This window comes from Tympanuchus pallidicinctus, unplaced genomic scaffold, assembly GCF_026119805.1.
Source record: "Tympanuchus pallidicinctus isolate F22 unplaced genomic scaffold, pur_lepc_1.0 scaffold1, whole genome shotgun sequence".
In the NCBI taxonomy this organism is placed as follows: domain Eukaryota; kingdom Metazoa; phylum Chordata; class Aves; order Galliformes; family Phasianidae; genus Tympanuchus; species Tympanuchus pallidicinctus.
In genome coordinates, this window is record NW_026294618.1 from 10,822,045 (window position 1) to 10,846,196 (window position 24,152).

General features: G+C 40.1%; 2 protein-coding genes across 7 annotated transcripts in view; one reads left to right on the forward strand and one right to left on the reverse strand.

The window, feature by feature from the left end:
• SMC6 (structural maintenance of chromosomes 6) overlaps nucleotides 1–9,800 on the forward strand; it is a 30,643-nt gene extending 20,843 nt beyond the window's left edge. For both annotated transcript variants that reach the window (XM_052703940.1, XM_052704015.1), the window contains 7 exons: nucleotides 620–757; nucleotides 1,802–1,947; nucleotides 2,632–2,757; nucleotides 4,818–4,923; nucleotides 6,065–6,217; nucleotides 7,910–8,007; nucleotides 9,350–9,800. In XM_052703940.1, coding sequence (XP_052559900.1) covers nucleotides 620–757; nucleotides 1,802–1,947; nucleotides 2,632–2,757; nucleotides 4,818–4,923; nucleotides 6,065–6,217; nucleotides 7,910–8,007; nucleotides 9,350–9,458 — 876 coding nt within the window. In that variant the 3' untranslated portion in view covers nucleotides 9,459–9,800. The remainder of the gene's footprint in view (nucleotides 1–619; nucleotides 758–1,801; nucleotides 1,948–2,631; nucleotides 2,758–4,817; nucleotides 4,924–6,064; nucleotides 6,218–7,909; nucleotides 8,008–9,349) is intronic.
• A 3,179-nt stretch (nucleotides 9,801–12,979) lies between these two features.
• The window catches only part of VSNL1 (visinin like 1), a 75,718-nt gene continuing 64,545 nt past the window's right edge, over nucleotides 12,980–24,152 (reverse strand). For all 5 annotated transcript variants that reach the window (XM_052665966.1, XM_052666218.1, XM_052666130.1 and 2 more), the window contains exons 3-4: nucleotides 15,299–15,514; nucleotides 12,980–14,363 (exon numbers count right to left, since the gene is read on the reverse strand). In XM_052665966.1, the coding sequence (XP_052521926.1) occupies nucleotides 14,166–14,363; nucleotides 15,299–15,514 (414 nt within the window). In that variant the 3' untranslated portion in view covers nucleotides 12,980–14,165. The remainder of the gene's footprint in view (nucleotides 14,364–15,298; nucleotides 15,515–24,152) is intronic.

The following is a 24,152-nucleotide window of genomic DNA, read 5'->3' on the forward strand; positions in this document are numbered from 1 at the left end:
TGGAAATTGTAGAAAATTAACACAAGATAAATAGTAAGCCTAAGATAAAGGCAAAATTTGGTGTTGGCGAATGGAATCTTGGCAGTCTCATACTACAAGAATTAATGGTTTAAAATAGAAATAAGAGTTTAGCATGTAAAAAGTGTTCTAAATCTATGAAAGAAAGGAATGAGTAGAAACTCAGACTTACCACTGCGGAAATCTCTTACGTGCCTCACATAAACTGTGTATTGATATGTAGTCAGCCTGAATTAGGAAATCAAGAGTAAACAAGAAGAGGAAGGAAACAGGTAAGGAAAATAACCGATAAATACTTCCAGGAAACCAGGTCTCCATCACGCATAGTGGTTTCTTTGGAAGACACACACCATTACTCCAAATGTGTCCTCCCTTCTCAACCCTTTTTCCCAGCTTTTATTGTTGAGCATGACATCATATGTTCGGAAAGTCCCTTTGGTCCGTTTGGATCAGTGGTTCTGGTTTTGTCCTCTTCCAGCATCTTGTGCACACCCACACTTCTTGTTGTCAGATTACACTTGAAAAGTATATATATTAGAGAGATGCTTAGGCAATCTGCCTCAGACAGTTCACTTTTCACATCTTGACTTTCTCAAAATAGGATGAATTGGACAAAGCAGACTCAGAAGTGGAAAACAGAAGACGTCGTTTGCAGTACTATGAAGACAGAAAGAAAGAACATTTGACTTGCATAAAAAAACATAAAGAATTATTAGCTGCCAAAGAGAAAGAATTGGAGGTAATAAATCATTCTACTTTTATAGTATACAGACGATGGTTAATACTTGGTAAGCAGAATATTTTCTTAATTATTTTTCAAGGTATTCATTTGTACATTAAATAAACTTTTTGTAAGATGAATTGAGGCATCTCTGTCTGGCAGAGCACCGTGTTAGTCTTGATAAGTTAATGATTATCCATTAGGAATTACTCTTCTGCTTTTATGCAATGCGAAGATGGGAATGCCTTCACCCAGAAATGCATATTTTAAGTTAATCTGAATGTTATTGTTCTGCGTTTTCAGGGCCAGATTTTTCTCCTGTACTTCATACCTGAACTTTCAGTGACTGAACTTGTTAAGCTTTACAGACTAACTCTAAAGTCCTTTATGGAAGCATTTAGATGATTAAGTCCTATTGAAGTATGGTGCATTTAGTTCCTCATTTATCTGTATTAGATAACTAACAGTGAATAAATTAAAATTGCCAGATATCGTTGTTAGTACTGAACTAGAATCATAGAATTGCTCAGGTTGGAAAAGACTTTCAAGATCATAGAGTCCAACCACAACCTAACCATACTACATGAACTCCAACAACCCTCCACTAAATTATGTCTCTGAGCACCACATCCAAACGGTTTTTAAACACATCCAGGAATGGTGACTCAACCACCTCTGTGGGGAGCCTCTTCCAGTCCTTAACAACCCTTTCTGTGAAGAATTTTTTCCTGATACCCAACCTAAGCTTTCCCTGGTGCAACTTGAGGCCATTTCCCCTCATCCTGTCACCAGTGAGAAGAGAACAACCCCACTCTTGCTGTAAGCACCTTTCAGATATTGGAAGAGAGAAGTAATAAATAACTACCTATTTGGAAATGCTGTTAGTAAAATTGTTGATGGTAACAATAATTTTGTTGTAATGAGCTTACACAAAGAATACTACAAAAACTTTCTGTTTTGCTTGGAAGCCTTGCCTTTTCCGTAGCACAAAATATTTGCAGCAAAGACTAACAGACTTTTTTAAAGATGTAACAGCTAATAGAATTTCAAATGTTTCTGTAGGAAAAAACTGCACAGGCTAGGCAAATCTACTCAGAGCGCATAGAAGTCAGCCGCACTGTGAAGAGTCTTGATGCAGAAATGAATCGCTTGAGAGAGAGGATAAAGACAGAAAAAAGTCACCGCGGAAACACAGAAGAAATAATACAGTAAGTCATTGTTAGTGTTTGTCTAGTTCAAGTAAAATGGAAGAGAGAGAGGAAACACCAGTTTTCTTAGAGGGCATTCATGTATTTTTTTATACTTGTGCAATAGATGAATGTGTAGAACCATGCTGTATTGATTGCTCAGTCAGCCAGTACTGAATGGTCTTAGGAGAGTTGAACCTCCTCTGTAGGTGGGTTTCACCAGGGTTGATATTCTGAAACAACCAATAATTAAACACTTACACTTAAGTATTTAGAGGTACCCCAGTTAAGACTGGTTATGACTAGATCAAAACTCACTCTTGTTGTGGGATGCACAGAGCATTAAGCATTTTTCTAGTCAGAATAACTAAAGTAGAAGTTAGACAGTTACTTGAGATTTAAGCTGCAGTGTATTTCATTTGGTTATTCTTGTACGTGGGAAACTCAATCATTAATTCTCTTTGGTACATGAGATTCTGTTTAACAGAAAAACAAATAGAAGTAAAACTTAATTATTTGTTCTCTTCTCATTTGTGAAGGATGGATTACCTGACATGTTGAAATGCTTTTAGTTTTAATATAGAGCCTTACAATACAATTTCTATTTGAATATTTTAATTATTAAATTGATTTTCAGCATTTGCAGTAACTGCTTGATTTTAGTCTAGAACACGTTAATGCTAAGCTTTCTGTTAATTAAAACAGGCGATTTCTTGATGCAAAGGAAAGATATGAGGATGCAAACAGTAAAGTAAGTAACCTAAAGAAATTTATTAGGCTGCTGGAAGAAATAATGACACAGAGATTTAACATATATCGTCGGTTCTTAAGGTAAGGTCATTTTACTGTAATTTCAATTTTCAGATAACTAGGATGTAGATATAAGTACTTATTAAACAATAAAACAAAAGAAAAAAGAAAAATTTCCTCACATGCTGGCATTATACTTGATTATAATTTGAATGTTCATCATAAAAAGTTGTTTCTGCTGCTCTTTGGGTCTGCTAGTTGAGGAGTATGGTTCAGTGGTCTCTGAGGTTGCATTCTTTGGCCAACAAAGTGTACTGGTTATATGAAATTGGTGCCTGTGCTTCAGGGGGTGAATTACAGAGCAGGCTTATGAGAATTAAATATTTTTATGGTGATACAGCTGTCTTAGAGTTAAATCAGTTTCAAAGCCTAAGACGTACAGTGCTAAAGTTATAGGTCCTTCCTGTTGGAAATTTTTAAGAATGAGTAGGACTGATATTGTAACACATGCTGTAAGTATATTTGGGATTCATTTTGATAGTACTTTTCTTTGTATTTTTTTAAACACACTTGAAAGTAAATACGTTTGCTTTAAATAAGCCAGCAGGTGTCAGATAGTTTGAATAAGTTGTAGTGAGTGCTCTGACATCCTTGACAGATCATACAGACTGTGATACTGGACAGAACTTGGACAAAACTGATTTATTTATTTTTTTTTTAAATTCCATGCTACTTATGAAGTGAGGCAGCACACAGCTGTTGAGTCCCTGTGGAGTTCTAGTGATTAGTGTCTCAGCACAGCTACTAGTCATGTTCCTCTACCTTCCTTTTGTCTTGCATAGTTTTCTAACCCAATTTTCTCTCAGATCCAGTACTATTATGCCTGACAATTTAGAGGTCACTTGGTCAGGCAGTTGGAAAAACAATGTGATCAGTTGCCTCAGCCTCTCATCATATGACTTGTGCTCCAGACCCCGCACAGCTTCACTGCCCTTCTCTGAACATGCTCCAGAGCCTCCGTGTCCTTCTGGTAGTGAGAGGCCCAGAACTGAACACAGCACTCAGAGTGTGGCCTCACCAGTGCTGAGTACAGAGGGGCAATCAGCTCCTTGCTCCTGCTGGCCACACCTTTCCTGATGCAAGCCAAGATGCCATTGGCCTTCTTGGCCACCTCGGCACACTGCTGCTCATGTTCAGCCAAGTGACCAATGCCCCCAGGTCTTTTTCCTCTGCACAGTCTTCCAGCCACTCTGCCCTAAGACTGTAGCATTGCCTGGGGTTGTTGTGGCCAAACTGCAGGACCCGGCATTTGGTCTTGTAGAACTTCATCCTATTGGCCTCAGCCTGGCTATCCAGCCTGTCCAGATCCCTCTGTAGGGCCTTCCTACTCTCAGATAGATGGACACTTCCTGCTAACATGGTGTCATCTGCAAACTTACTGAGGGTGCACTCAGTGCCCTCATCCAGGTCACCAATAAAGATATTGAGCAGGACAAGTCCCAGTACCAACCCCTGGGGAACAGCACTCGTGGCCACTTGCCAGCTGGATTTAACTCCATTCAACACCACGCTCTGGGCCTGGCCCTCCAGCCAGTTCCTTATGCAGCTGGTCTGGTTCCATCCTCTCTCAGCTCCTTGTGCCCTCCTTGCTGGCTGGGCAGCTGAGAGCATTTAAACATCCTTGACTCCACACAGAACTGCTCAGTGACACGTATCAATGTTGTTTTTCTCATAAAACCAAACATAGCATCATACCAAATGCTATGAAGAACAGCTACTCTGGCCCAGTTGTAACTAAGACATAGACTAACCACTTTGTCTGTTAGAGCTGTGGAACAAGCATATGAAAAGTCTATTAAAGCAGGAGTTAAACTTACAGAAAGTATAAAGCCAATACTTCTGGATTTCTCTGCTTGTTAGTCTGTGTCCATGAGTCCCTCCAATACATCCAATGTTTAAAGTCAGCTGCAATAGAGTGTGTTTGCTATAGGAAAATGTTACTAACAGAGTAGGGCTCAGCATTCAAGATTCTGATGTGAAGCTGCTGATTTAAATTATAAAAAAAAAAAAAGAAATCTGTTGTTTTTTCAAGTCTTTTAAGGCGTACTGACCTGATGTTTTTGTGATTTAATTGATTTAAGGCTCCTTTCTTTGCGATGCAAACTGTACTTTGACCACTTGCTGCGCATTCGAGGTTGCAGTGGAAGAATACTTTTTGATCACAAAAATGAGACACTTTCGATAACAGTAAGTTATCTTGTGTTATTTCAAGCATGGTAATGTGTTGAAGTAGTTGTTCTTAATATTAGGAGTTCACTCGTCAGTCATTTGAGTTACTTTCAAAATTATTCATCCCTCTATCATTGATAGGAAGCTTTGCTGTAGCTGTGTGAATGTTTGATGGCTATTTCCTTTAAGTGGCTGTTAGCTCCCAGTATTACATATTTTCTGTGTATTCTGTAAATGTGTATCTCTTAAGGTGCCCCCCCCCCCCCCCAAAGTCTTTGTCTGTGGGAGACTTCAGTTCTAGGAATTGAGGAGAAAATGTGTAGCGATGGCATAAATAGTTGTTGACATTGTCCTCATTAAACAGGTGAAGGACAGATATCCAGAACACTCAAAAATGTCAACTCATTGTGTAACTTTATCAGTTAACTTCTCTTTTTTTAGCTGATGTTTCATGTTTCTTATGCATGAGATCTAAATGTAGTCAAGGAAGTTAAACCCAAAATAATAACAGTAAAAAACCACCACCAACAAAATGTTTTCCTGCTTAGCTTATTAAAAGTAATTTAATTTAAAAGTAATTTAATTAACAAGTTGAGAAAATCACAGAATCACAGAATTGTAGGGGCTGGAAGGGACCTCCAGAGATCATTGAGTCCAACTGAAATGCCTCAGTTTAATTAGGTAGAGTGCCACAAGGTGTCACCATAAGCAATGGAACCAAATGTTTTCAGTGTTGCACTTGTTCTGATGAATAAACTGCTCCTCCTTGAACTGCAGCTGTGAATCAGTTACCTGCTTTTCTATTATAGCTGGGGTAACCACTGGATTTTTCTGTAATACGATGCTCGTTGTCATTTTAGTAAATAATGTTTCATAGGTATTAAAATAGGGAACTGAAGAAGAAAATGCTGGCAGAATCATTTATTTAATCTGTTCAGCGCATTCTGCCATAGTCAGGGAAGCTGTGATGGTCCTAGAAATGTGTTTTAAAATAGTTTGGAGCCATTTCATTCTGAATCCTTTCCAGAATAGTGGGGAAATACATACATTTCTTCTCAAGTGATGTCTCTACACCATATATAATGCATTTACAGTTAAAATAACTTCCCTGTTAGTAAGTCTCCAAGTTTAAAAATTGCTCTGTTATTTTTATTTCCAGGTTCAGCCTGGAGAGGAGGACAGACCTGCCCCGAGCAATGTGAGATCTTTATCAGGAGGCGAACGTTCCTTCTCAACAGTTTGTTTCATTCTTTCTCTATGGTCCATTACTGAATCTCCTTTCAGATGCCTGGATGAATTTGACGTCTACATGGTACAGTTTAAACTACATGTGCCATTCTAATTTGTGTAAATTAGCAACACAGTTGAGTTGTGATTGGTTAGAGTTTTGAACATTTCAGTTAACGGTAAATAATAATATTAAACAGAAGTGCCATTAGGGAACTATTAGTTTCTTCACTAAGTTTAGCGATGTTTTGGAAGATTACTTTTAAAAATTGGCCTGTTACTCTTTATTACTTCCCCAAGCACTTACTATTTATCTTTGTTGCTGTGACTGTCATGAGCTTAGCATGTGCCTTGGCTTTTGCCAGTGACTCTCCTGGGCCTTTAGCATTGTAACCACTTCTACCACTTTTGTGATCAATATTTTATTTTCAGTGCAGGTATATCAGTTGAGTTATTGCATAAAAACTTGCTCTGTATTTCACTTAGTAGCTCCTTTCCAAGGTGCTGAAATGCTGAATGAGGAGCAGTAAATACTCCTGTCAGCTAGAACTGATCAAACTCATATCTGTGTACCACTTCCCTGAATAGGCAGTTAGCAATCCATATACGTACACCTACATGTATGTATGTGTAAAAGATATATATCCTTATTAACATCCAGTGTGGTTTGGGAGGAAGGACAGTTCTATGGGATATTGCCTTCAGTGTCCCTTTCCTCCACTGATCAATTTACTGGGAATCAAAGATCTAGAGGAGAAAAAAGGGTGATATATTTCACACATAAAGATTTTCAGAAAGGAATGCATAAATCCAAATGGTCCAGCAGCTGTTTTTTTAGCATGGATGTGATAAATGACTGAGCTCTGCCTGTTTGTGTCACGGATTCTACAAATTTGAAAAGCTTAGATCCTGTGTTCTGAATTAGTTGTACAGAATTTTATTCATCTGTCCAGACAAAAATGCATAATCAGAACTGTAGGCCCTGCAGTGAACTTTAATCTTCTATATTCAGTAAGTAGTTCCACCCAGTTTGTTTTGATACAGCTGGGCCATTAAGTGCAGCATGCTGTTAAGCATTGTGTAGTTCCTTATGCTGCAATGCTGGAGACCTGCCACAAGAGGACTCCATCAGCATTTTTGTAAAGAAAATAACTGCTCTCCCGTGCAAGCTTTGGAATCAGAGCTTAGTTTCATCCCTGCTTATATCTTTCATTGTATACATCTTTATTAGTAAGCCTGCAGAGGAGTGTTTTTAGAAATAATAAATAAGAAAAGCCAAAGAAACAAGTAAAAATAAACAAAATGATCCAAGCAATCAGAGATGAACAAGGCTACACAGGACTGTTCCAAAAGGAATGTAGGAGGCAGAATTTTGTAGGAAACATTACTCAAATAAAACAAAGTTCATCTCAGCATACAAATGAAGTAAGAAATATTGTACATGTATATCAAAGGTGATAGGAAAAGAATACGAGTAGGAATGTGGGACTGTTTTGATAGAAACTTAACTTTCTATTGTGTGTATATACTAAGATCTAAAGTGTAAGGATTTCCCAGAGTTTTGTTGATAGCTTTTAGGATTTAACCCTAACGTTTCTCAAGCATTGTTTTTATTGGATTTTCGTTTAGCTAAGCTTTACTGTATATGAATTAATTCAGATAGGTCTTATTACAGTACTTCCTAACTTATGTATACCTTGTTGCCTCAGTGTGTGCAGTGATAATGCAGTGAAGTACACGGTCAGTATCACCACCTTCTAAACAACTTTGTCTTTAGGATATGCTCAACAGAAGAATTGCAATGGATATGATTCTGAAGGTAGCTGACTCTCAGTGTCATCGGCAGTTCATTTTGCTCACCCCACAAAGCATGAGGTAATCACATTATTTGATTTCCTAGCAGAAGTAATGCATGGATGTTCGACTGCAAGGAGTGTGAGGTGAGAGAGATGAGTGTAGTAGTAGTAGTACATAAACAACTAAGCAGTTCCATGCTGATAGTTCTGGGAATGTAGCAGGATGTTTGTTGTTCTTCCTTATGTTATGTCCCTTTGCATTCAGTGGGGCTTCAATCAATGCATTCTTTTTGAAATGTTTCCTTGCATGAGGTGGGATCCTCTTCTCCCCTCACAAAACTGACACAATGGTTTGCCATTTTCCATTTTTCCTGTTAATACTACTGTACTTTCAAGGGGTTTATGCTGAGTTGTTTTTTTTAAATCTACAACCTGATAATTTGTTTACTGTTTTTGCTGCTCTTTGTTTTATTTAATAGTCCCCAGAAAAATCCCACTGTATAATTCCTTAGTGAAGTTATGCCCAGTTAAGGGGAATCACTCTCTATCTACCTTCCTGCAGCCAGTTCTTCTCTGCTAGCCAGAAGTAATCACTGAAGCCTGCAGAGATCTTTAAGCACTCTTCAAAATGAGGTTAATGAATTATAATTGTCTCTCCCTCCTAATACAGTATTTAATGGAAATACCTGGAGGGAATTTCTGAATCTATTCAATAGAATTGTAACAATTCTCTGTGTGGAGCCACCTTCAGACAAAGTACATTAAGAATTATCAGTGGAGAAGCTAGTATAAATATATGGTTAGTAACTTCATTCTTAGATGGTGAGTAAATATACTTCATAATATTGTAGAGTGGCCTTGGTTGGAAGGGACCTCAAGGATCATGAAGCTCCTTTTACTCCCCCTCCACAGTCTTGGCCTCCAACTTCCCCATTTAATACTAGACCAGGCTGCCCAGGGCCCCATCCACCCTGGCCTTGAACACCTCCAGGGACGGGGCATCCACAACCTCTCTGGGTGTTCCAGCACCTCACCACTCTCATAGTAAAGAATTCCCCCTGATATCCAACCTAAATGTTCCATCCTTCAACTTAAAACCATATCCCCTTATCCTACTGTTATCTACCCTTTCAAAGAGTTGAAAGGGTAAAGGTATACTTGTAAGAATATGTGCCATATCAGGATCTATAAGGCAAATGTGAACTGCATTTGATAGTTATTTCAGTTGGAGCTTCTCTCAGGTTAGAGATGGCAGGAATGAAGTTGGTCTTTGTCCGAAGTTCTGCTTTCAGTTTAGTGAAGCCTGATGTTAATGTTTTAAAATGGTCAAAGGAAAAAAATACAGTTATTTAAAGAGAGAATCAAATGGAAAAATTTGTGAAGAAGGTGCCCTGTTTAAATCATGCATGCTCTATTTTTAGTTTTCTGCCTGTAAGTTCCCGTATTCGTATCCTCCGAATGCAAGACCCTGAAAGAGGCCAAAGAACATTGACGTTCCGCAATAGGAACGAAGAAAAGGAAGATGATTAAGTATAAGGCATGTGAATATGGCACAATATTGGGGATAAATGTTCACTGATGTTTGTAAAGTTGCTGTTTCCTACTGTTGGGTAAGAGGATCTTTTCTTATATACCCTCAGGAAAAGAAGCTTCTGTATTTCATATTTTATTTGTTTACTCTTAGAAGTACTTGTATATGTTTTTATAGCACAAGGTTTTCCTGGTTAAAATCCTTACAGCTCAGCTCATACTTTTAACAAACAACTATTTGAGTGTTTCTGTTTATGGGGGGAGAGGGTGGATGGAAGAGGAATATGACATGAATTTTGTGTAACTGCAAAGTTATATTTTAATAAACAGAACTCCAGAACTGCTGCTTGTGATCATGCTTTAGTGTCTCTGTGCTCTGAAGATTGGCCTTAAGTTAAAGATCGTGCTTTATTCCTGGTTCTGCTTTGTTTCTTGAACGTGCGGTAGTTCACACATGAAGTAAAACTCTATTTATTAATTTATGTACCTGCAGTAGAAGCACCACAGCTGAACATGAACAATGATTTCTGAGTAGTGTGGATTTTCATAATCACAAGAGTGAAGATTTCTTTGCACTGTATTCTCAGAGCAGGAAAAAGGGCTTGTTCTTTCCCCAGCAGCTTGTAGGGAATAGTTTGTCCTTGAATGTGAGCTTAGAGAAACAAGTAAGTTATGTCTTAACATATTCTGTCTGTGTATTCCTTATATATTCTGTATATGCTGTTTATGAGGGGTGATAGTGATAGGACAAGGGGGAATGGCCATAAACTGAGACAGGGCAGGTTTAGGTTAGATATTAGGGGGAATTTTTTCACACAGAGGGTGGTGACACACTGGAACAGGTTGCCCAAGGAGGCTGTGGATGCCCCATACCTGGAGGCATTCCAGGCCAGGCTGGATGTGGCTCTGGGCAGCCTGGTCTGCTGATTGGTGACCCTGCACATAGCAGGGGGTTGAAACTGAGTGATCATTGTGGTCCTTTTCAACCCAGGCCATTCTATGATTCCTAATTCTCACTCTTGCACAGACTGAGTTTGCAGGCATTCATTATATTGTAACAAAATGAAATGATGGAGGTCCTTCAATATGGAGGAATGTAGTGGAAGATTTTTGAGAGAGTAAAGAAACTTCTGAACTGTTGGCTTCTTTTTTTCCTGGTACTGTACTTGAGTGACTTTTAATGAGGGGATGAATGGAGAAAGAAAAAACAGATTTTTCCAAACTGCCCCAAATTAATACCTTCCAGTTCTCTCCAGGAACTTGCAGTTATTGGGAGCTCTTCAGAAATGATTCATTTAGAGTTCAGCTACCAGGCATATATATCCAAATTTCTTTTTAACATTACAGGAGTCATTAAGACTGTTGAAAGAACAGTCCTACCATTACTACTGGAGTTATTTACCAAGTAGCAGCTCCTCAGTAAAATACCATTGCAATTTAAATTGTAAATTGACTTAGTGGCAAAAATCATAGTTGACTACAGAATGGTACTTTGTGTTCCTTAATGTTGTTTAGTTTTTATACAAGCACCATTAAATTTGTGGATGTCTCAAAGATGAAGAAGATAACTGTGAACTGGAGGAAATGTTCTGGAACTGCTGTTGGTTTTCTTGGTGGGTTGAAACTCCAGCAATGAAGTCTACTCATCCTTTAAAGACTTCAGATGCTTACTTCTGAAAGCTTAGGAGAATGGGCCAGCAGACTGTGAGCAAGCTCGCCCCGTGCAAGAGGAGGTAATGGCAGAACAGAGCCAGGCTGCTTACTGAAGTGCATGGCAAGAGAATGGGAGACAGTGGCTCTGAATTGCAGTGTTGAGCTTCTGACTGCAGTAAATGGGGAAGAGGGACTGTTCACAATGGGGTAGGGGGCATTTAAACATATTGTACTGCCAGGCTGTAGGGCCTCCTTCCTTTGCAGGGTTTCACGTTCTGAATAGTACTGCACCTCCTTCAAGCAAAGTGTAAGGTCCTCTGCAGGCTCCTACCAAGGAGTGATTCTGTAACCCTGTGGTGTGATGGTAAATACTTTAGTCCTAAGCAAGTTGTAGGTATCTGTGTGAGAACATTGGCAAGGGGAGGGGAGATGGGACATGCAAACTGCATCCTTGATGAAACTTTCCTGGAACTTGAGCCAAATTTGTGTTTTTCTGAAAATCAATACTCTTACGTGGTATTGAACCACATCTTCAGAGTGACTTGATTTTATGATGGAACTAGAATGCTTCAATAGCTTTATTTCCTCCTGATTTTCTTCAGCTTCCAAAAAAATAAGAGTGCAGAGGCAGAGGAAAACCTTTATCTTCAGTAGTGCTTTTATAATGGCTTGGGGGAAAAAGAGATTAAGGAATATCACGACGTTTCTACTGAGCTACTTGAGGTTGCTCTGAAGTTTTCTACAGGCTTGCTTCAAATATTGGAGCAATTGGCAATGATTCCAGTCTTTGATTCAAATCATATACTGTGTTCTAATCTAGCATTGTGCTTGATGAAAATCTGTGCCTGGTTGTATAATAGTTACAAGCAACTATTTTCATGGTAGATAATTAGCTCTGAGTAAACCAAGACTGGAGCAGTTGCTTGGATACTTACTTTGCAGTGATTGTTCTCAATTCTCAGAGCTATCTCATTCTTGGCTCTTAAAGAGCTGAGTTTCCTGTACCAGCTACCCAGAGAGACTTGTGTGATGCTGTTACATTTGAGTCTAGGTTGAGCTGTAGGTGTTTTGGATGGCAGTGCAGTCCTTAATGTTTTATTCAAGTAGATGGAGCGTGTCCACTTGGGTAGATTTAAGGTGCAGGGAAACGTGGAATGATGCACAGCAGCCCTTATAAGCATGTGTAAGCAAAGAAGGCATAAAATCCCAGGCTTATTCAACATTTCTGTATCACTGGTAATTTTAGCCTACATGGAAACAACGGGCGTATCGTACTCAGAAGTATGTTATAGTTTCAGAACTTTTATTTTTAAGTTACAGCCAAACACACAAAGTATACCACTATTTTGGCAAGAATACTACCTGTGTAGGCTAAGTAAAATTCTGGTATTAAAAAAAAATAGTAATAATAATTGAAACTTCAGTATTTTCTTATTTCTTTGGAATATGAGGAAAAAATAAATAGGAAGGGATGGTTGTGATTGTGGTCAGTCTGATTCCCCTCCCTTGCTGTTTAGATTTGAAATTGCAGACAATGATTTGTTTTGTGCCGTGCTTTATTGTCTGATCTTTAGCTCTTATGGTCTTATTTCCGAAGGCAAAGTAGAAATATCCAACATGCAACCGTCACCCTTTCAGATTTTTTCGTGGGTGTAAAAGTATGAACAATTGACTTTGTTTAAAGCAACTGGGAAACCTGGTATAAGGAAGATTGTCTGCAGAATGCACGTGTTCTCCATGCTCTCCCAGGGCTGTGCAGAACTCATACTTGCCACGCTATGGGCATAACCTTGGTTGATGCAGACAGAGCTGAGAACAAAGGTTGTTCTTTGATCCCTTCTCAATTATCATACTGCAAAACTATCAGCCAACATTTTGGACAGTATTTATTTATATAATGCCTGTGGTGGTTTCATGTCATATTGTAAGTGGAAAAACTCTTAAGGTGGGAAAAACATTAGAAGACCAGGGTTAGACCAAGCAAATAAACTGTATTTGTCTTCCAGCTAGCTGAAAAAGTGATGTAAGCACAGGTCTAGTAGGTATACTGTTAATTTTAGCATTAACATCTTAGAGGATAAACAGCTGCTCTGTTGGAAATACAAGCACTACAACTGTTCATTTTGTATAACATGACTCTTATACCGAGTGAGTGCAAAGTTTTCTTCATGCTTTCCATAACGAAATATATATATTTCCCAGTAGTACAGTGACAGATAAGTAAAGATAGATTTATAGATTTTCTATTACCATGCTGAAGACGTGAAATAAGAATTAGGGGAAAAGGTCAAATGTTATAAATTTATTTGGGACATATATATTGCAACCTCTGTGGAAGCTTTTGAAAATTCAGGCAAAGATCAATACACTTCCAATAAAACCTTTAAACTTCCGATAAAACAATATTTTAAACATTATATATATATATATTTATATATACTTTTAAGGGGAACATTTTAGCAGGATTTGCTTTTTTATACTGCATTCCTCTGACACAGCTCTTTCCAGATAGAAGGGATGCAAATGAGGTAAGAATTAAGGCAAACCTAAAAGGCATGCAAATGAAGTACATTTATATCCACTGACAATACGAGCACGTGTGTGGATCAGACTCAAGAACTGAGGAACTCTTCCCTCTGTCTGTCCAGTACTACTTTACAGCAGAATGGTGGCGTGGTTTATAATAAACAATTAACATTACCATGGGAATTCAGTGTCACTAACATTACTCAGTCTAGGAGACACAGCTAGCATCAGTAAAACATGAACAATAAATAATATAATTCACTGCAGCCCAGGACTGCTGCACAGGCTTCAGAGGAATAGGGTTGGTATGAAATGACATTGCACACATCACGTTGTGGCAGTTTATTTTTATAATATATACTTTTAAAATTCTTTAGCAAATGACATTCTCATGCACACAAGTGTTTCAAACACAAGAAGCAAGTCCATTTATAGGTAGTCCAAGCAAATTTCTGTGTGTGTGGAAATAGCTGCAAACTGAATGGAACATTAAACTTCTGTGCAGTCTATGATGCATTATACACAAGCTCATTTTTGAATGTCACACTGCAGGAGTAATACAATGGAAGGATCACTCTTTGCAGCTTCTTTGAATTCATCCAGTGTGATCTGGTCGTCTTTGTTCTTATCCATCTTACTGAAGATCTTGTCTACCCGCTGCTCAGGCGTCAGGCCATCCTCATTCATCTTCATCATTATCACAGTGCCTACCATTTTGTAGATGGCCTTTGGAAAGAAACCAAATAGAAAAGTCAATATAAGGGTTAGCTTGATTTTATTGTACTTTATTCATTTATTTTTTTTAATGTGTTCGAATTCCAGAATGATGTTCTAACAGTAAAGTGGTTGCCAGCTTCCCCGAGCATTTTTCTTTTTCATGCAATCTGAAATCTGTTCACTGAAAACACAGATTTACTTTCTTCTTCAGGTGTAGGCTTCTTTCAGCAGTTGCATTTTGCATGCTGGAGTAAATTTCTTTGGTTTTACAGCACCGAACTGTTGTAACCTATTCTCTGGTGAATGGTTTGTTTGGGTTTTATTGACTCCCTTGAGAAATTCCATGGAAATGATGAATGAACAGTTTTAGAAGTCATCTCCTTTGAAAAGCTTGCCGTGTGTACTCATGAGCAAAGCCTGGAAGTAACCACTGTGGCTAGGAGCTGGCAGAGTCTGGGGAAGTAAGCTTTATACTTCTCCTTATATACAACAGTTGTCTTCAATCTTTATTCTGTTAGTGAAAGCCTGCTTAGAACTGCGTGCTGTTATCTCTGTACATTTCTGCCATAACTTAACCTCCATTAAGATTTCAGCCATTCAGGCAGAAACCTTAGCAGTAATTTCGTGCATGCCTGGTGGTTTTGCAATGGGCTTTGCAAATCCTTTGCTATGCTGTTTTTGTGTTGAATCCATTCATTGGCAAACAAACGTACCTCTTGATATTTAAAAGCCCATGTGCACGTATGTACTTACAGCAACTCTCAGTGATTACATGTCCATTGAAATCAGTGTGTTTAAATCACTTACTGTGTGTGTCAGTATCAGATAAATGTATATAATGTGCTTTTTTAATGATAGAGCCCACGGCCTCGTGTGTTTAAAATCTAGAAGATTTTGTGAATCATGTTCAGATGTGTTCTTTTTGAGTGCCACATTGTTCTCACCTCTATGATTTCCAGCATTTCCACCCTTGTAATCTTCCCATCACCATCCAGGTCGTACATGTTGAAGGCCCAGTTTAGCTTCTGCTCAAAGCTGCCTCTGGAGGTGATGGACAGTGCACAGATGAACTCTCTGAAGTCGATGGTCCCATCTCCGTTTTTATCAAAGGTTCGGAAGGCGTGCTGGGCAAACTTGGAAGCATCTCCATACGGAAAGAACTGCAAAATAAAATAATAAAATGGTTTCCAGCTTTCAGCCTTGCAAGTTCAACCCAGCGGTCCAAACTCAGCGCCGCCATTAGAGGTACGGTGTCTGAAAGTGGAGCTGCCTCTGGCAACGGTCCCATTTGCTCCACGTTGCGGTTCATCTCACTGCCTGTGTTCTTCAGGGGAAGCAGCTCCCAGGTTGTAATGAGCTGGGGCTGCTGAACCCTATTTTATGCAGTAAACTGCACTGAAAGATGCAGCTTGTGATAGTGCAGTGCTAAGGAGGTGGTGCTCTCAGCACCACAGCCAGACTTGTGAGCCAGACTCACTCTCATCTGATCTACGCTGCGTTAGAAGCTATTTCAAATCAGATACCTGATGCCCAAGCATTTACATTTACAGGTGTTATTATTTACTGCCTTATTCTCTGACTATGAAATACAGCAAGCAAGCTGAATTTTAATAGTATTTCATTCAGCTTGGCAATAACAGCTCTTAGAAGGCTGCAACCAAGTACACGTGTGGGCTCCTAGTGAAAATTTGTTTCATAAAATAGTCCTCACTGTGAAAAATCAAAACCACGTTCTCTTTTGCTGGTAACCTAATACAAATAGGTTAGGTGAAAACTGAGATTTGGTTAAAGGATATGGGGCTGCTCATCTTTAATAGCCTCTGTTAGTGATCACCGTAACCGAAAAGTGTTTCAAATGACCGTCACATGTGGGATTTCAGCTGTTCTTTGTGTTTTGAACTTTGTGTTATCACAGAAGAGGTATCAGCAATGCTCATCTCCTTCCCCTGTCCTTTCAGAAATGCAGTCTGGAGGCACAACCAGAGAGATGGGAACACTGTACCTTTTCCAGTGGCATTTTGTTAAGGTCAGCATTTGCTGCTAAACCAGCTGTTTTCCCATTTGGATTGGTATGGTCAGCATCCAGTCACTGGCTCTTGGCTGCTTCTCCCATCACTGAAATGCAGTGCCAGAACCAAAGAACTGGGCTGCAGTGAAGAAGGTCACCTCTGAAAATGGCTGAGAAGTGGCATTAGGAGGGGTTGGTGGCTGGAGGTGCTGATGGCAATTTCTAAATAGTCATGGGGAAACATCTGAAACATCTCACCCCATTAAAGGAGCATCAGCAAGATGTGTCTCTCATGCCAGTCATACAACACTGATGGCATGTAACAGAGAAAACCATCCTCCTAATTTTTTCATCACAAACAGGACAGTGAATTTTCTCAGTTGAGAAAGGCCACTGCCTTTCAGGCACTTACAGCCTTATAAGGGAACAAATGGGATTGATGCCTTTTTTTTAATTATTTTCTCTGTATACTCCCTCTAGGGAGCAAATGCAGTAAAAGGTCCTTTGGGGATTGAGGACACTTCTCCAGTCTGTACCTGCTGATCTGTATTATTTTTAGCTCAGAACAACTAAAAAACATTGTCAAAATTTGTTTAAAAACAGCCTTGTAGGCTTCCATGTTAAACTGGTCTTAGCCAAGTGGAAATGGGAGACACAATTCTGGAAGACAAGCACCCATTTTTGGCAGATGGAATACACATAGTTTAGGCTGCCTCATGTGGTACCACTGAATGTCTCAAAAACAAGCAAAGGAATGTAATGGGGATTGTCAGAGGCCTACAATGGCTGGGCAGGTCAGTGGGTTCCTCTGCAGCCTTGGAAGCCCCGTGCCCAGGAGATGAATTTACACGATAGGGTAAGCAGTCCCTTTCTGCTGTTGCAGTGGTGCTACTGAAAAGTGTACCCAGTCTTTGCACACTGTATCCTGCTTTACCCTTTTCGCCCAAAACCAAGGCCAGCCATGTCTGTCTGGGCTTTCTGCAGCACTCAGTTCTATGAGTGACCAAACACTGGTTGTTCGTTTCTTCTTGTCTAGTCCCATCTCTTTCCTGGCCTGGTGATTTTCCAAACGAGTTAGGTAACACGCTGGTGTGGGACAAAATTGTTATCCATATAGACAACTACTAATTAGGAAATGAAACGGGAAAAGACAAATCTCTCATTTTGCTACTAAATTTTGGAGAAGAAAAATGTCTTGAAGGTTCACTGTTCTGGAAAGCTTCTGGACATCCTTCTTGTACCTGGGATGGTTTCAGAAGGACCACAATACCTAGGACACAGGGTTTGGATTTTGAAATGTGCTCCTGCGTGGGAGCTCCTGTGTTTTGGCTGAACACATATTTTCAGCACTTGTCCACAAAACAGTCTTTCCAAAACAACGCCAGCAGTGGGATGATGTAATGTCCTTACCCTGCTGAAAGGTCTCTGTCTAGATGTGAAACCCTCACATGCACTTCCCTTCTTGCCTGAGACAAACTGAACTTGGGGGAAAATGCCAGCTGCGGATCATTGGAGATCAGAGAGCTCTGAGTTCCCAAATGGGAACAGCTTGCACGAACCAGTATTAGAAGTTCTCTAATAATCTCTTCTCACTGGTGATAGGTGACAGGACGAGGGGAAATGGCCTGAAATTGCACTGGGGTGAGTTTAGGTTGGATGTCAGGACAGAAAGGGTTGTTAAGGACTGGAAGAGGGTCCCCAGGGAAGTGGTTGAGTCACCATCCCTGGATGTGTTTAAGAACTGTTTGGATGTGGTGCTCAGGGATGTGATTTAGCAGATTGTTAGGGTAGTACAGTTAGGTTGTGGTTGGACTTGATGATCTGTAAGGTCTCTTCCAACCTGAGTGATTCTATGATTCTAGAAGGATCAGAAAGTACACAACTTTTTTCCTAATCAAATCGGTGCCCGAGCATCTTTATAAGGAGGCAGAAGATTTGGATTCTAAGATTTCCTCCAGTAAGTATTTTAAAATCGACTTGATCTCAGGGAATTTTCACAATTCTCCTTTAATCCCGTCTGTATCATAATGCCAAACACAATACCTACAATTAGCAGTAATCCAATTACCCCAGTGGGGTTTGAATAGTGCCTATGATAACATAAATTTGAAACCATTTCTTTATTTCTACTTCTGTCAACGGTTTTCCCTAAGTTACCATTCTTTGAAATTAATGAAATATTTAATGAACTGAACAATCCAAATGGTGTTACTGAAGACCAGACTCCCCAAGGACGTTTAGATAACCAAGGCAAAGCCCAAAAAAGAATCCAGGGATTCTTTTTTCAGGGACACTCAAGGACGAGTGCAGAGCCATCATCTCCATAGCCATATCTTCCACCAGTCTAAGCTATCCACATGTTTGGTCTATAGATTTCCAAGGTTTTTCCTCACACATCTCATTTGAGCAGACTTTGGACACCTTGTTCCAGAGGCAATTACCAACACCCTGCTACATCAATGTCCTTCTGCGGCACTATCCCAAACTGCCCTTTAAGTGAAAAGCATTCAGACAAACTCAGATAACCACTCAGCATTTGAGTCTCAGAGCTTTCCCAGGCAGAGCTTTGCTATACAGATGCAACAAGGAAGAAGAACCGCAGAATTTGACTCCATGAAAGCAGAAGTAATTTTGGAAGTTATGCATGTTTCCATTCACAATTTGATCAAATGTTAAGTGATCTGGATCACAGAAACACAGATGCTCCTGCCCTGTTCTCTGCTCTCAGCCACAGAGCAGCAGACTTCAGCACAGAGGAACACATACACCACTGGACCACATGCCTTGGAATGGGCTGGGCTGTTTTCTTCATATTTCACTCACTGGAAATCGAGTATTGGATATAATAATTCAATTTTGTTACTGAAACTCCTAGAGATGGAACTGGATCACGTCCCCACACTGTGCTACTGCTGCAATGCTGTAACATGACTGAGAATACCAGAAACAAATTCAAACATCATATTCAGTACCTCTTCTCCATCCTATCCTCTGCTCCTCCTCACCTTGTATCATTGCTCCATTAGGCAGAGAAATCCTAAGGGAGGCCTAAAAGCTCTCTCAGTGGCCACCCTCATCTACAGCGTAGATCTCTGTGGGGGAGAAGCAGCGCTGCTTTGATTCAGCCCTGCACAATCCAAAGCAAGTGCTGCACCAGTGGGTCCCATGGGGGATCCACCACAGGTAAAGCCAGAGTAAAACTGGCTGGCTGATTTGTCTCTGTGGGTTAATGATGCATGTGAGACCTGCAGGGAAGAGCAGCAGAGTTTCGTGGAGAACAAAATTATCTTTTCCTAGCTATTTTTACTTTGCCAATAAAGCTGGAAAGAGTAAACATGGCACTCTAATAAACTCGTTCACCATTTGTGAATCGTGTTCCCTCTGCCTTCCAACATGCAAATAGATGAATAAAAATGGTGCATCAGAATCTGTGGCTTTTTAAATTCAAGTTGTTATTCAAGCTATTCAAGTGTTATTCACGGACACTACCAGAACCCAAGAAACAGTGACATTTACTTCTACTGATGGAACAGGCAACGAAGCCACTACATAATCCTATTTTTCTCTTGTGTTAATGTAGCTGCATTGCTTTAGAAGTCAGATTCATGTTTGTTTTCCTGTTGCTGTTGCCTTTACATAGAGCAAAATATGACCCAATTTCTTTTTCTACCCTCTTCTCCCATTCTGCCTTCCAGGAGTTATTAATTCCCTCTGGCTTGTCATAGACATACCAAAGCATTTCTCATCCAAAGCACGTGAATCCCTGCTATGTAATCAGGACAGAGCCACTTTTCTGTCTCAACTCTAGTGTTTTTATTGTGCTTTATGGATGCAAAAGCTCCAGGGCTGTCACAATCAGGATCTGAGCATGCAGTACCACAACCTGGTAACACAGGTCTGCATGGGTTCGATTAGCCACATTCCTTCCGAGGCCGATATTTAAGCTATTTTCTCAAGTCATCCAAAAATATGAGTCTGACTGTATTCTGCTGAGTATCACGGCACAGAATTACAGTGGATCAATACACAGGCATCTGGGCTGCAGCTGAAAGATATGAACTTGAATCTTTCAGCACTGCCACAACTCATTGCTGCAAAGCAGGAATCAGCAAGTTGTCTTCTACAGCAAGGCAAACAGAAAAAAATAGAGATAAAACATCAGTTCCAGAGAGGGCAATCTATGGAAACATGAGAAATGGATCTCAGCAAAGGATATGAGAAGAATGAAATACTGTTAAAATTAAGGAAAGGCTGAGAAAAACTGGACAGCTGAGCTGCAGCACTGAATGTCTGTGATGGATAATCCCAAAGAACACCAAATACCAGAGCCCAAATGACTTTGCAGGTCTCAGTTCTCCTTGTGTACTGCCATGACACATCCCCTGCTTAGACACATGTGGTGAGGATCAGCACAACAGAATACTGTGACTACTTGAGCTACAGTTCTGATGGGAGCATAGAGCTAGCAAGCACTGGGGAGAACTAACCAATAGTAGACCAATCATCTCATGGCTATGTAGTAATTATGTTTCTGCTTGGTAGCTGTAATACTTTGAACACGTGTGCATCCATAGGCATATGGGGAGGCTTATAAGCAGCTGTCAGTTCTTCACACAGGAAGAAATATTTAGAAGAGCCAAGGAATACCACTTCTCCCCTTCAGTGGGAAAAGAGTTGCACAGGGTGAAGTAGAATCAGAGCAGAGTCTGTATCTCGCTCAGGCTTCCACAAACAGGGACTAGCTTGTACATTATTAGTAAGACCTAGGTCACACTGCCTCTGCAGCCATTGAAGAAATGGACAATCTGAAGCATGCAGAGAATAAATATTGGAGAATTCAGGAGCAAATGCGGATCATCAGTACTGGTTCCTTGCAGTTGTCTGCGATACAGGCCTGGCTCAGAGGGCAGAAAACAAGCACAAAACAAAGCCTATGAAAAAGAAAAGACCCACAGTAAAAAAGCAGAGCCAGCATATGCCAAGTGCTGCAGGAAGATGAATGGGAAGTAAGACACTTCCCCTTCTGAAGCACATATATGGCAGGGTCTGACTCTCTTTCAGCCTGAAAAATAATCTCTGTATTCACAACTGTGGGGGAATTAGTCACTGACTAGCAGGAATTGAATCGATTTTCAATCCCAGCTTTTCTCTGATTAGATTTGGACAATGAGGAACTTAACTGAACTGTGGTAGTGCTATAGGTCAATACGCTAGCACATCAGTTATTACTCAGTGCTAAAGGAAAAAATCTTCAGAGAGAACTGTCGTCAAAACAATTAGTACTGCTGGTCCATAGCAGGGGGAGTAGGGCTGATTAAATGTTATTTCTCTTTGATCTCCCTTAACTGAGCAACAACGCTGGAACACTTTATTTAAGTTTGGCACAGTCTTCCAGTACGCCAAGGTCAGTGACAGCACAGGGCTACGACAATGTCAGGATCCTGCTGCGCTGCAGCTAGGCACCAGGCTAATCACAACATCCTTTTTCTTGACATTATGTTATATCTCTTTAGGAATCTGGGAACATACCAGATGGAGAATATACTGATCTGGGACATTTCTTTTTATTTTGTTTCCCTCAAAGATCATCTGACTCCTTTTCATTTCTGCAAAAATGCTTTATCTTCCCAGTGAGTTTTGGCTCCAAAGGTTCAGAGCATTAACTTGATTGCTATGCCTGCTGGGCCACGAAGCCCTTAGCACAGATTTCCCAAAAGAACAGGGCTATGGAAGCATCAGTAAGTGCTATTTCCAGCCAGAAAGAGATTTGAATCACGAGTCACTATAGTCTGAGATATCCATCTTATGAATATACAGATGGAGCCGCAGAAAAGATTCTTCTGCCTGAAATACCTCACACACCTTATGTAATACAGCCTCATAAAATTTTTAAAACATTATGGAGTTGTTATAGTGAAGTGCTGCCGAAAGGGAACTACAGAAAGAGAAGGAAAATGACTGTAGATGAGAATGTCAGAGAACTAAGGATTTGAACATCAAGGGGGGCTCAGACTGTGTAACAGGAAAAGGTTCTTCACCAGAGGGTGCTGGCAATGGAACAGGCTGCTCAGGGCTCACGGCCCCAGGTGCTGGAGTTCAAGAAGTGTCTGGGCAATGCTCTCAGTCGTGTGGTCTGATTTTTGGGTGGTCCTGCATGGATCCAGGAGTTGGATTCAATAGTCCTTACGGGTCCCTTCTAACTCAGGATATTCTATGATTCCGTAAGATCTCAGTGAGTGCTGAACTACCAATCTTTTTCCTTAATACTGAGAACAAAACCTGTCAATTCGAGAGGTGCAAACAAACTGATTTAGCTTCTAGAGAGAGCTAGCAACTCCTTCACAACCACAGCTCACTCCAATGAGCTGGGAACTGGTGGACTCACATTTCTTTTCCTGCTCATCCAGCCTTTGGGAGAAGGGCAGTCCATAAACCTTTTAGTCCAAGGAAGAAAACTACAACATGAAGTCCAGAGAGACCAAAGGAGTGGAGTAAGATGAAAGCTATATGATACCACAAGCACTTTGCAAGAACTTGCTCTGCTGCAAAAAAGCAGTAAGTATTCAAGGATAGAAAATGGAAAGAGCTGACTGCCCGCAAAACCAGCATGCCCTGATGCTCATTGCTGGGCTACGAAAGGGAACCCCAGCCTGCACCCTCAGACACACACCTGGAAGACAGCTGGGTCTCAACAGGAACATATATAAAGATTAAATAACTGGATCATTGCCGCAGTCTCCAAGCCAGTCATCGTGGAGCCATGTGCACATAACCCTTATCTTCATCCCTCTGTGCCTAACCAATTCTTGGGGATGGAGTGGACATGGTTGTTTTTTGTTTCATATCACAAACTGCAAGCCTTTTACAATTCCTAAGGGCTATGCTGAGTTAATGACAGAGTACTTGAGAACCAACATGGGTAAATCCTGACATCTCTTTGCTTGGAGACCATATATCTGTCCCTAAGCTCAGACAAACTGGTAACTGATCAGAGTTGGTCAAAAGATGTACTGCAGAGTAAAGTTCCAATGCAGAACAAAAGGGAAAAAGGTTGAGGAAATGGAGAACACCCCTAAGGAAGGCAGAGAAGGATGGTTGCAATTTTTTGTAGAACAGATAGAAGGTAGGTGACAATGATTTGGTATCATTTTCCTTTTGTTCCCTTCTGCCTGTAGGCACATCTTATTGACTTTCATTTTCAGTACTGAATTTGAAAGCAATCCAACAAGTTACAGAGGAACTGTATGAAAATGAAGTTTCTAATCATCTGAAATTGGAAATAGGCCCACATTTCTAAGTTATGCAAGGCCTACCTCAAAGCTTTTATTTTGCAATGAGGCTATGAGCAGACAAGTTTTCAGGCTTCCTTCTGAAAATTTTGTACAGACTTGCATTGGATATTCATCCATCTGCAACCTTTCCAATTATTTACTTACGGAGAATAATAACAAAAGAATACTCAATACAGTGGGATTTTAAGATTCTAGCTTCTCTGGATAATTTTTTCTTCCATATTCTCTTCCATACCTAGGCTTTCTCTTAAAGTATGAACCTTTTAAATGGTCAATGCCAAGACATGCAAGCCCAGCAGTATGTAAATACTATGGAATAACAGCATTCTGATGGAAAAGATCAGACATATGTATGAAAGAAAGAGATGTAAAACCACCCACGTGTGCCAAATGGATGTCTGCCTTCATATGGAGACTCCACCTCCCTGGATAGGCTGTTGCTGTGCAATTACTGTCTGTGCTCACAAAGCAATGAATATTAGCAATACCCAGTGCTAA